This window comes from Plecotus auritus (genome assembly GCF_963455305.1).
Source record: "Plecotus auritus genome assembly, chromosome: 12".
In the NCBI taxonomy this organism is placed as follows: Eukaryota; Metazoa; Chordata; class Mammalia; order Chiroptera; family Vespertilionidae; genus Plecotus; species Plecotus auritus.
In genome coordinates, this window is record NC_137778.1 from 6,467,075 (window position 1) to 6,479,338 (window position 12,264).

The 12,264-nt window shown below is 41.8% G+C and overlaps 1 protein-coding gene across 1 annotated transcript; it reads left to right on the plus strand.

Annotated features, from left to right (window-relative positions):
* The first annotated feature begins 798 nt into the window (after positions 1-798).
* Positions 799-9,401, plus strand: FCER1A (Fc epsilon receptor Ia). Its single transcript, XM_080648332.1, has 5 exons — positions 799-879; positions 1,323-1,343; positions 2,498-2,752; positions 4,264-4,521; positions 8,905-9,401. The coding sequence occupies exons 1-5, from the start codon at positions 825-827 to the stop codon at positions 9,102-9,104; spliced, it is 789 nt and encodes a 262-aa protein (XP_080504458.1). The 5' UTR covers positions 799-824; the 3' UTR covers positions 9,105-9,401.
* Positions 9,402-12,264: the final 2,863 nt, after the last annotated feature.

A 12,264-nucleotide genomic window follows, 5' to 3' on the forward strand; every position in this document is an offset into this window, starting at 1 on the left:
GATTTCCGTGGGGTGTTCTCCTCCCCTTCACGGTCACCACTTTGGCTTCTACTGAGCTTGTGCTTGTGCTAAGTGAAAAGACATCCTCTGTGCCATCTCTCCCTTCCCCCGTCAGCGGAGGGAGCTCCTCGGGGTGGCTGTGAAGCATCTTTCCTGCCTACTCGGATGCCTAGAGTGTCCTTTCCTAGTTAATCCAGCTGGTTCCACGTGCTCCCTTCTTTTTGTTAACGTCTAGCTAATGGCCTACTATGCAAGTAGCTCTGGAGAACCACAACAGAATTTCAGCAATCACTGGCCATACTCGTGGACATGCATAAACGGTATACTGTCATGATTAAGGGTTCTCCTCTAGGGTCAGATTTTTAAATGTTTGAATCCCAAATTAGCCATTTAGTACCTGCCCTAAGCTAAGTTGCTTAACCTCCCTTAGCGGCAGTTTTCCTACCTATAAAATGTAATGAAGGCACCTGCTTCATAGGATTATTGTGAGAAATGGAGGAAACATCACCTGTACCCCACTTTCCTAAATTGCATTGATAGACAGTTTAAGAATGTCCTCTGACTGTGTGTCTAGCCCTGTGTCTGTCTTTTACTAGATTCCAAGTACATCTATGGAGGTGGGATGGGGAGTAAGGTGGTACATATAAAATTGCCCAATTAGGCACCACTCCAAATTTTATCTCCTGGGAAGGAGGCAAACCCAGGCATGGCTGATCAGGTAACGAGATAGGACACAAAAAACATTTCCTTCTCCTTTTTGGTTTTAAGTCTATCTTAAGGCCCTTAGACTTCAGCTCAGGCTGTACTTGGAGGCCCTAGGAGAGATGTCCACTTCCATGGGAGGCCCTGCCCTGCTGTGGACAGCGTTGCTGCTCTTTTGTAAGTAGAGGTTCAGTCACCCCTCTTGCAGCAGCCAAAATGGATCTGGAAGCAGCTGGGGTGGGATTGCTGGTTTTAGTGCTGACTTTTTCTAGGCCGCCCAAACCTTGGGGCATTTCCCAGGGATTCTGTAGTGGAGACAAACTGGAAAGCAGAGGAAACAGAGCTGAGCAACATCTCAGCAAAAAGCTAGACTGAGAGCCTGGTTTCTTGCAGTCATTCTGGCATCTCCAGAGGACAAGGCGGGAGGGTGGGGGAGGTGGGGGGAGGGTAGAGAAAAAAGAGAATCTCCTTATCTTCTTATCTCAGGACCACATTCCTAGGAAGATGGTTTGCCCTTAAGATTCCATGAATGTAGACGTCATCCTACACCCTGTCCCCAGTCCCTGGGAGCTCAGAAGGCTGGGGATGGACACTAACGTATCCTCTCTGAACATTTGCAGCTCCAGATGGCATGGCAGCAGGTGAGTCCTCTGTCCTCGCTCACTCAGTGTTTCAATGTGTCTGGGCATTGCCTCCGCACACTATTTCCCTTCATCCCAGCATCTTTGTTTTCTAATGATGATTATTATTTTTCTAATGATTATGAATCAACAACTCCCTGTTCAACCCACTTCCCATGTCCACCTTGCCTTGTCTTTCTTCTTTTCTCTCACTCAAAAGCATCTCACATACCAGTTCACTCTTTCAAGTCACCACCTCCTCTTTTATTGTCAACAACCACTTCTCTGGAACATTTAAATGTCTCAACTTCTCTTCCAGGCACTATTATGTAATCTCATTCAATTCTTACATCATCATTCTTAATGTTGTTATTTTACAATTAAGGATGCTGAAGCTCAGGGTTAGTGATTTTCTGGAGGTTACACAGCAAGCAAAGGACTGGATTCTAACATAAGTGCCTTGGATTCAAATCTGGTTCTCTTTCTACTGCATCGCCCCTGCTACTTCCTTAGCTTCAGTTCAAATTTGTATCACATCTCTTTGTTCTTAGAAGCCTTTTAAGACTGATCCCCTTGGTCTTTCTCATTACCTTCCAGAATTGGCATATATTGTTTGCTGTGTAAACACTCACAACAGAGTTATGCATCCATTATTCACTCATTCATTTACTCCATGTGCCAGCCATTGAGTCAAGCTAGGGTTGAATATGACTGACATTGTCTCTGCCTGAAAAGAGATAGCAGTCCTCATTTACAAATTCTGAAATTGAAATCAAGAGAATTAAATGAGTTATCTTATACCACGTGTTAAATTGTTGATTTATTTGTTGGACCATTGATTGACTATTAGTATATCTGTATTTTGAAGCCTAGACAATTAATTTTCTTTTTTTTTTTTAATATATTTTATTGATATTTCACAGAGAGGAAGGGAGAGGGATAGAGAGTTAGAAACATCGATGAGAGAGAAACATCGATCAGCTGCCTCCTGCACACCTCCCACTGGGGATGTGCCCGCAACCAAGGTACATGCCCTTGACCGGAATCGAACCCGCGACCCTTCAGTCCGCAGGCCGATGCTCTATTCACCGAGCCAAACCGGTTTCGGCGAGACAATTAATTTTCTATGATGTTTCCCCCTCTGTTTCTCTTTTCACATTTTGATCTTCCCAAAGCCACCTGGAAATCTATGGTGTCCTTGAATCCTCTCTGGAATAGAATATTTAGAGGAGAGAATGTGACTCTTACATGTAATGGGAACGATTCCCTTGAAGTTAACTCCACGAAGTGGACCCACAACAATACTGTGCTAGCAGTGACATCTCCAAGTTTGGACATTGTGCATGCCACATTCCAGGACAGCGGGGAATACAGATGTTGGAGCAAAAACCTTATCCCAAGTCAACCGGTGTATCTAGAAGTCTTCAGCGGTAAGTTCCAAATCTGTGGAAATACAGATTTTTCCAGGTGAAGAATGACCTCTCTGATGATGGGGAGCAAACAAGTTATTCTAAGGCTTGGGTACCAGGTTGGCACTCAGAGTCTCTCACTCAAGACCCATAAATCTCTCTTCTTGCATCTCTGCTCCTTCTGCCTGCTTTCAATATTCTGGCCATCTTCCAATGGTATTTGTCCATTTTATCTCACCTCTGACTATCTTTTCTACATAGATTCAGATGCATATTATTTGATCACTGACATGTTGGGTATGTGAATATTGCAAAGAGCTATATATCTGAAATAGGATCAAAGGTTTGATTTAAAGATTTGCTCTGCAACATCCATGTGCAATGACCTGAATATTTGGTTGTACCCTTCATTTTGAAAGATATCTGTGTACATTCCTCAAGTCCTCTATTTTTACTTAAGAAAAAATTTTATGTTCACTTTTCATCTGCATCACTTTCCTATTGATAATAATTAGTGAAGCCTGCTTAGGCATATGTGGGTTAGTTAGTAAATGCTGAATGAATAAACTAATGATTTCATTTGAACGTCTAGGTTATTGTTATATTTTACTTTATATTTTTAAACATAAATATATTTTAAAGTACAGACAAACTTTGTATTTTTCTCTTGAATGAAAGATGTTTTAACATCCATATGCAAATCCCAAATAAAAACGAAAGGAGTATAGAATCGCTTCTTTATTTCCTTAGAGTAGATTCTGGTAAAGTCCTCAAGGATTGCTCATAAATGAAATATGTTTGCACAAACTAGCCACATTTCCATTTAACATTTTTCTTTGGTGACTGCTTTTCAATTCTTAAAATGATAGTAGTCATGGAACCTAATTTTTCACGGACTCATTACTGAAAATATTTGTTGAGTACTTATCAACTCCTAGGTACTGTGTTAGGGACTGGGAATATAATGTAAGGAACAGACATGGCCCTAAACCTCTTGAAGTATAAAGCCAAATAAGGACAAGGATATCAAGTAAATGATTACACAAATAATTAATAAAAGTTGTTATACATGTTCTGAGGTAGTTTTAGGATCAACTATGAGTAACAATAAAACTGAAAGTCCCCATGAAGTAAGAGAAGACAAAATAGACACTGTCCTAGGCTAAGGTACCTTAGGCAGAATAGGTTTGCTTCCCACTTAGAGACTAGAACTAACAACAATGGAGCTAAAGGGAATACTGGGTTTCAGACCTTCCTTGGATGGGCTCAGCAGAAATGTCAGAGAAATTTTATGTTTCCAGACTTACTTTTCAGGAGGAGAGAAGATTTATCAATATAGAAGTCCCGCTCTAAGCATTATTTTGTTTCCTTTCTATTGACTTTATGAGCCAAGAAATATATTAATGATGAACAATGGCTTCTGGCACAGACTCAATGCGGGACCTCATTTATTTTATCTACCTGTTATTTGTCTATCCCAAACCTATCTATTTGTTCATTGTTAAATAAGTAACATAATAAATGCTCTTCAGATTGGCTGCTCCTTCAGTCCTCTTCTGAGGTGGTCCTGGAGGGTGAGTCCTTCCTCATCAGGTGCCATAGTTGGAGGAACAGAAACATCTTCAAGGTGATTTACTACAAGAATGGCCAAGCACTGAAGTACTGGTATGAGAACCACAACCTCTCCATTACCAATGCCACCCTAGAAGATAGCGGCAACTATTACTGCACGGGCAAAATTTGGCAGATAAACTATACCTCAGAATCCCTCAAGATTACTGTAAAAAAAGGTGAGTTAGGCCTGGCTGGCATGGCTCAGTGGTTGAGCATTCGACTTATGAACCAGGAGGTCACTGTTCGATTCTCGGTGGGCACATGCCTGGGTTGCAGGCTCAGTCCCCAGTGTGGGGCATGCAGAAAGGGGCCGATCAATGATTCTCTCTCATCATTGATGTTTCTCTTTCTCACCCTCTCCCTTCCTCTCTGAAATCAATAAAAGTACTGTTTTAAAAGGTGAGTTAGTAAAAGAAAGGGAAGGAGCCTATAGCAGAGGAAGGGAGAGAAGACATCTCAACTTGAAATAGTAACAGCTTGTAAAAAGGGGACAGCCATGATCCCTTAGAAAATCTACTAAACTTCCAATGGAGAGACATGGACTATAGTATAGTTCTCAATTTCTGGCTTGGATTTATTTTTTTGTTTGTTTAATGGCAATAGTAATACCTGCTCATATTATAACATTTTTATAAAGATTAAATGTGGTAATATTTGTGAAATGGATTTGTAATTTGTTAAGCACTGCCTAAGCATAACACATTGCAATTAGTTTTTGTTTTTGTTTCTTTTTTTGGGGGGGGGGGTGTCCATACTTTTATTCTATTATTTTTTTAAATAAATCTTTATTGTTCAGATTATTATAATTGTTCCTCTTTTTCCCCCCATATCTCCCCTCCACCCAGTTCCCACCCCACCCTCTGCCCTTACCCCCCACCCCGCACTGTCCTCATCCATAGGTGTACGATTTTTGTCCAGTTTCTTCCCGCAACCCCCACACCCCTTTCCCCCTGAGAATTGTCAGTCCACTCCCTTTCTATGCCCCTGATTCTATTATATTCACCAGTTTATTCTGTTCATCAGATTTTTTATTCACTTGATTTTTAGATTCACTTGTTGATAGGTATGTATTTGTTGTTCATAATTTTTATCTTTACCTTCTTCTTCTTCTTCCCCTTCTTAAAGAACACCTTTCAGCATTTCATATAATACTGGTTTGGTGGTGATGAACTCCTTTAGCTTTTTCTTGTCTGTGAAGCTCTTTATCTGACCTTCAATTCTGAATGATAGCTTTGCTGGGTAGAGTAATCTTGGTGTAGGTTCTTGCTATTCATCACTTTGAATATTTCTTGACACTCCCGTCTGGCCTGCATAGTTTCTGTTGAGAAATCAGCTGACAATCATATGGGTGCTCCCTTGTAGGTAACTAACCGTTTTTCTCTTGCTGCTTTTAATATTCTCTCTTTGTCTTTTGCTCTTGGCATTTTAATTATGATGTGTCTTGGTGTGGTCCTCTTTGGATTCCTTTTGTTTGGGGTTCTGTGTGCTTCCTGGACTTGTAAGTCTATTTCTTTCACCAGGTGGGGGAACTTTTCTGTCATTATTTCTTCAAATAGGTTTTCAGTATCTTTTCAGTCTCTTCTTCTGGCACCCGCATAATTTGGATGTTGGTACACTTGAAGTTGTCCCAGAGGCTCCTTACACTATCTTCAAATTTTTGGATTCTTTTTTCTTTTTGCTTTTCTGGTTGGGTGTTTTTTGCTTCTTTGTATTTCAAATCTATGACTTGATTCTTGTGATCCTCTAATCTGCTGTTGGATCTCTGTATATTACTTTTTATTTCAGTCAGTGTATGCTTAATTTCTAGTTGGTCCTTTTTCATATCCTCAAGGGTCTCGCTAAATTTATCGGCCTTTTTTAGGAAATGCTTGAAAAACCTTCTAACCGTGGTTTTGAACTCTATATCCAGTTGTTTGCTTTCCTCCATTTCTTTCATTTGTGACCTGTTTCTTTGTCTCCACATTTTGGCTGCTTCCCTGTGTTGATAGACTGGCTTTGTGTGCTAGGTGTCCTATATGGTCCAGTGGCTCAGCCTCCCCCGTTACCTGAGGTGGACACTCTTGGTGCACCCCTTTGTGGGCTGTGTGCACAGTCTTGTTGTAATTAAGCCTTGATTTCTGTTGGTATCACTGGGAGGAATTGACCTCCAGGCCAATTGGCTGTGAGGATCATCTGTGTCTATAATGGGAGAACTTTCGTGCTGGAGACACCCTTATGAAACAAGAGTGTGTCCCTTATGGATCTGAGGAGTTGTAATCTGGATGGTCCCACTCTGACCCCTGGGAACACTGGCACTTGGATCTCCAAGGAGGTGCTAATTTAGCCTCTGCCTGAGGCCACCCAGCAGGAGCTACAGAGAGATCTACAGATTCCTCTTCTATGTTTGGGTTTTGGAGGTGCTCAGATGAGGCCCAGCTGTGAAGCAATGCAAGCTGCTGCAGGGCCTTGGGCCTTCTTTTGGGTGTTCTAGGTCTCACTGACTCAGCTGCAGCTTGTTAGGTAAGATTAGAATTCAAAGGACCAGGCTATTCATATGCAAAAGCCTCTGTGCTCAGCTTGGATGGGGCGGAGTCTCAGGGCAGAGCAAACAACAATGGCTTCGTGGGGCGGGATCTCAGGGCGGAGCACACAGCAATGGCTTCCCATCAGCCCTGCCCTAAGAGGCCCCTGGTTCTCAGTGTCCTGGGGTAATCGCTGCAAGCACCTCTGAGAGAAAGCCACCCACAAGTTTCGCTCACTGCCAGACAGTCCAGTTTTTCCCCGTATGAGTCTGGGTCTCCAGAGTCTCGCCCAGAACTGGAGTTCAGAGCAGTCAGGAGCTTGTGTCTCCCTCCCAATTGAGAAAGCCAGCTGCGTACTCAGTTGCCAGCCCTCTCCGCACACACCTCCCTCTCCGTACTCGCACCTCCATACCTCTGCCTTCCGCAGCTCCTGTGAGCCTCAGTGTGCTTTTCTCTTTCCTTCTAGTTGTAGAATTTCCACTCAGCCAGCCTTCCTGTGGTTCTGGATGATGTCCGTTTTGTCTTTTAGTTGTAGTTTTAAAATTGTTGTGCGAGGCAGTAGTTTAGGTGTTTACCTATGCCGCCGTCTTGGTTTCTCCTTGTAATTAGTTTTGATCTCAAAGTCACCTGATGCTCCTTGCAGGACACTTATATTTATTGAATTAAAAGAAAGTATCAAAGTTGAAGGAACAAAGGCTGTGAAGAACTTAGTCTATTTTGCCTAGGAGGGCTGGGTAAGAAAACCAATAGTTCAGTAGGCTGTGTGCCTGTATATTGGGAGAAAAAAGAGAGGGCTTAATGAGGAAAAAAAATGGGCAGGTGGGCAGCCAATGAAAAGGACTGCTCTTCCCAAACTTCATATAAAAGAGAGAGCCTTTGAAATATTTGCCTTACAAGGAGGAAATTGGCAAACTTGGCTCATACTAATGTCTACAAAAGCATGAGTCCAGAAGCTAGAATTAGGCTCTAGTGGCAGCTCTCTGTTAACTAATTTGAGACCTAAATACCATTTAATTGTTCAGTATCTTTATTGATAAAATAAAGGGTTTGGTCCAGACTTTATTAGAATCACTTGGAGAAATTTAATAACAATATTGATGTTCATCTCTCATTCCTAGAAATTCTGACTTAATTGATTAGATAAGGTGTGCACACATCAATATTTTTAAAAGCTCTTTCAGGTAACGGTAATGAATAGACAGTTTCAGAGCCACTGATCTAGGTGAGCTCTAAGTAATATCTGGCTTTAATATTCTGGGTCTCTGCACTGAGTGGCCAGATTATTATGATCTCTGAACGCATAATAATCTGGCCACTCAGTGTATATCCTATATAATAAAAGGCTAATATGCAAATTGTCCCCTGGACCAGGAGTTCGACCCAGCAGGCAGGCCGGTCAACCGCCCATGTCCCCTCCCCCTGGCCAGGCTGGCAGGACCCCACCCATGCACGAATTCATGCACCGGACCTCATATATATATATATATATATATATATATATATATATATATATAATCATAATAATTTGGCCACTCAGTGTATAATTCTAGAATAATCACCAAAAGCCAAAAGCGGTACTTTGTAAAAAGAGTAGCAGAGTCACAAAGTAGTGAAACTGGAAGGAAACTTAAAGATGATTTTGTTCAATATCTTCATTTTACCCAAAAGGCATGCAAGAATGATGATTGATAGATAAGATACTGATGATCACCTGACCTCACTATATCTCCTTTCTATCCCAAATAATATGTGGATGTTGGTCTTTTCAGTTTCAAGAAAGGGGTTATTTTTCCTATTACCTTCCCCGTTGGGCATATTGGCTAGAGAAACTGTCAAACAAGGGCTTGGGGAGATATTCAGGACTCCCTAGGACTCCAGGGAGCATAGTCTAAGGAACCCAAACTCATAAGTGTTTTCTCCCTGCACCTGAGAAATGCCATGGCATGCTAGAATAGGGAAGACCACGCTGGACCCTGCTCTTGGGGAGGATGAAGCTCTGAAACTTGCTGTTCAACTTTTAGTATTATTCAATAATGTGATGTTCCTTGTTGCACCTAGATTCCACCACATCTCACCAAAGCAGCTACTACTGGGGGCAACTCCTTGTCCCAGTTTTGGTAGTGATCCTGTTTGCTGTGGACACAGGGCTGTTTATCTCAACCCAGCAGCAGTTTACATTCATCTTGAAGATCAAGAGCACCAGAAAGGGCAACAAACGTTTGGACCCACAGCCCAAGCCAACTCCCCCGAAGAACTGATGTCACTGCTCAAGAAACATTCGCAACAGCAATTTCCTTCAGGCATCCGCAATTGCTTCTGTTTTCACACCCCACTCACAATGTCCATAGAAAACTCTGTGTTCAGCTGAACTGCTCACTAAACCAACTGACACTGGTAAAGTGGCAGGTAATAATAAGTGCTCAATAAACATCAGTTAAACAAGTAAAAGAATGTATAGATTCATTTATACACCTGTTTATACATTTATTTATATAGTCGTGAAAGAAAAGTACAATTTTAATAAAAGCAATATGAAACGGTATGTTGCTTCCAAGTATCCGAGGCTTGCCAGTTTTTTTTCTTCTTTCTTACTTTCTTCTTCTTCTTCTTCTTTTTTTTTTTTTGCTTCTGGAGGCAAAAACCATGAGGTTTTAGATTAGGCAAATTGTCTCTTGACCATTGTAAGTATAGCTAGGAATGAGAAGACATGGTGGAATGGTAGTGAGGTTGACCATTTTATATTCTCTCTTCAATTTACTATCCATGAGCTTCTAGGTCTTGGCAGAATCTGGGGCAGTCCTGAGTCCTAGAACTTAGGGGATGAGGCTCGGTCTAAGATTCCCTTGTGATTGTTTCCTCCATCTACCCCCCCCCCCAAACTTATATCTTTAGTACCCTCTTACAGCACCTGAACTAAGCATCTTGTAAGGAAATTCTAGTAAATAGTAATAATCAGAACTCTCTGCTCTGAAAAAAGTCCGGAATGGAATAAATCTCAAGCAAAGAATTGAGACATTTTTGGTTTGTTGATTTCTCTTTTCATTTTATGTCTTTATTATATTCATTGGAGTCCCAGGATTCTCTCATGGGATAAATGGGACTAAGTTATAGCCTCTTCTAAGGCCACCCGTTAGAAAGGGACTAAACCAGCCTTGGGCAAACTACGGCCCGCGGGCTGGATCCGGCTGTTCTATCCGGTTCTCTTGCTCTCCCCTCTGCTCCTTTACTTTGAATTTATATTAGTTCACACAAACACTCCATCCATGCTTTTGTTCCGGCCCTCCGGTCCAGTTTAAGAACTCATTGTGGCCCTCAAGTCAAAAAGTTTGCCCACCCCTGGACTAAACTAATCATGAGACAAAATGGATCTAACAATAACATTGAAATTGTTCATAAACAAATTTTTGAGGACAAGGGGATGATTTTTTGTGGATTCTGAGAAAAATTTATATCTTAATTTTTAACCCATTTCCAAGAAAATAATACTTAAACTGCTGCCAACTGAACTGAGCCATAGCAACTATAGTTCAATTGATAGGATAAAGTTATTTTTTAAATTAAACTGTAAGTAACTGACCTACTGCCTTAGTTAGCATATATCAACACTGAAAATTTGGGGCCCCACTTGCCAATTGCTGTTCTAGAAATGGGGCCCTAAAATGTTGTAAATGGAGGTTTCCAGGAAACAGACTCTGAAACAGAGATGTGAATGCAACTAGTTATTAGGGAGTGCTCTCAGTATCAACCCCTGCGTGAGAGTGAAGGAAGCAGGACTGGGCAAAAGAAATGTGACAGAGACACAGCAAAAGTCTCAAAACCCTCAAACCGTGGCCCAGCTGAGAGCCCTGGAACTGCGGCAGCCCTTCCTGATCATCTTAAATTGCGGTATGGGCCCATGTTCATACCCTAAAATAGCAAGTCATGGAGGCCGTCCATGTGGCTTTGGAGGAGGCAGCTCTTAGCAAGGGCAATTCCTGAAGAGGAACTCAGCTGAGAACTGTCAGCCCAGGACACTCCCAGCAGCTGGAGCAATGAATGTGGGTCCTGAAGGGGAGCAATCAGCCTAGCGTACAACAGCCTCTACTAGAGACCACTTCAAATAGAAGAAAGTGTGACACGGACCATCAGACCTTTACCTAAGCTTTTATCTAGATGAAGCAGATCTACTAAGGAAACAGTTTTTATAATTGTTCTATGACTATCCTCACAGAAATGTACTGGCTCTATCATTTCTAGAAATCTGGGCACAAAGGCAAAGATAGCTTTTATCTCTCAGACTTCTCGGGCCAGTGTTCTTTGCGAAGTGAGACACGGTAACTTTACTTAGGGGATTTGTTAACTTCCCCTGACCTGTCCCAACCTCAGTGCCCAGCCGACTTCCTGACACTTTCACAAGCTTCCGCAGGGTCAGCACTTGTACCAGCCGGGCACTGGGGCCTGTAACTGCTCTGTGTGAAACTCAAGGTGTGCTGGATCCTCAGCATAGAAGGCCCGAGGGAGCGGAAGGATGAGGAGAGCGGATTTTTCCTCCCACCAGAGCGTATGCGTTCGCCTTCTGTGATGCTCACACATGAATTGCTTTTATCAACTGTGGTTTTAATCTGAAGTATCTAAGGAGAAATTTCTGAAGATTAGCCTCTGCAGGCTTAGGAACTTACTGGAAATTCTTTTTAAGTCAAGCTTCAGACTTCCACTCATTAATAAATATTTTCAGAGGTTTTCGTTAACTGCTTACACTGAATACTCTTTCAGAGAGTTTAGCTTTATCTTGCAAAAGAAACTATATTTTTGCTTGACTCTTTCCAACCTCCATCCTCTTTCACTCCCCAATTGGAAGTGTGAAAAGCATTGGACTTTTCAGCATGTTCTGCTTGATAATTGGAGTTTTCTCGCCCAGGCATCTCTGGACTATGAACAACCCACCTTTGGGTTCTCAGTAGCTGGTGGCTTTTGCTTTCCCACATTTGCCCTCCTCATTTCCAGGAATGGTCAGTTAGGGCAGTTCCAGTCACTTGGAAAGTGTGCGTGACATCTTTTTCTTCAGGCTGTGATAGGATCTTAGCAAGTGGCAAACACATATTACAATAAAGCCTTCAATGTCCATTGGAAAAGATATGCAGGCATACCTCCTCACTTAGTTGTTAAAATATTTGCAAAAATTACTCCTACATCCATAATAACACATTCACAAAAGTCTTTCCAATATGCTTTCTATTTGCACTTAAGAACTTTGCTGTATTCTGTGTCTTAATGGAGTTGTATAACTTAACATATTCTCAGGGTGTGTATAGCAATGTGCATGTGTGTGTGTGAGAACATGGATATGAGTGGTTCAGGCATGTAAATCTTTCTCCTACATCCTTAACTGTATGTGAAGTCATTTTTTATCTTTTCTGAAGGAAGGCATTAAAGAACAGT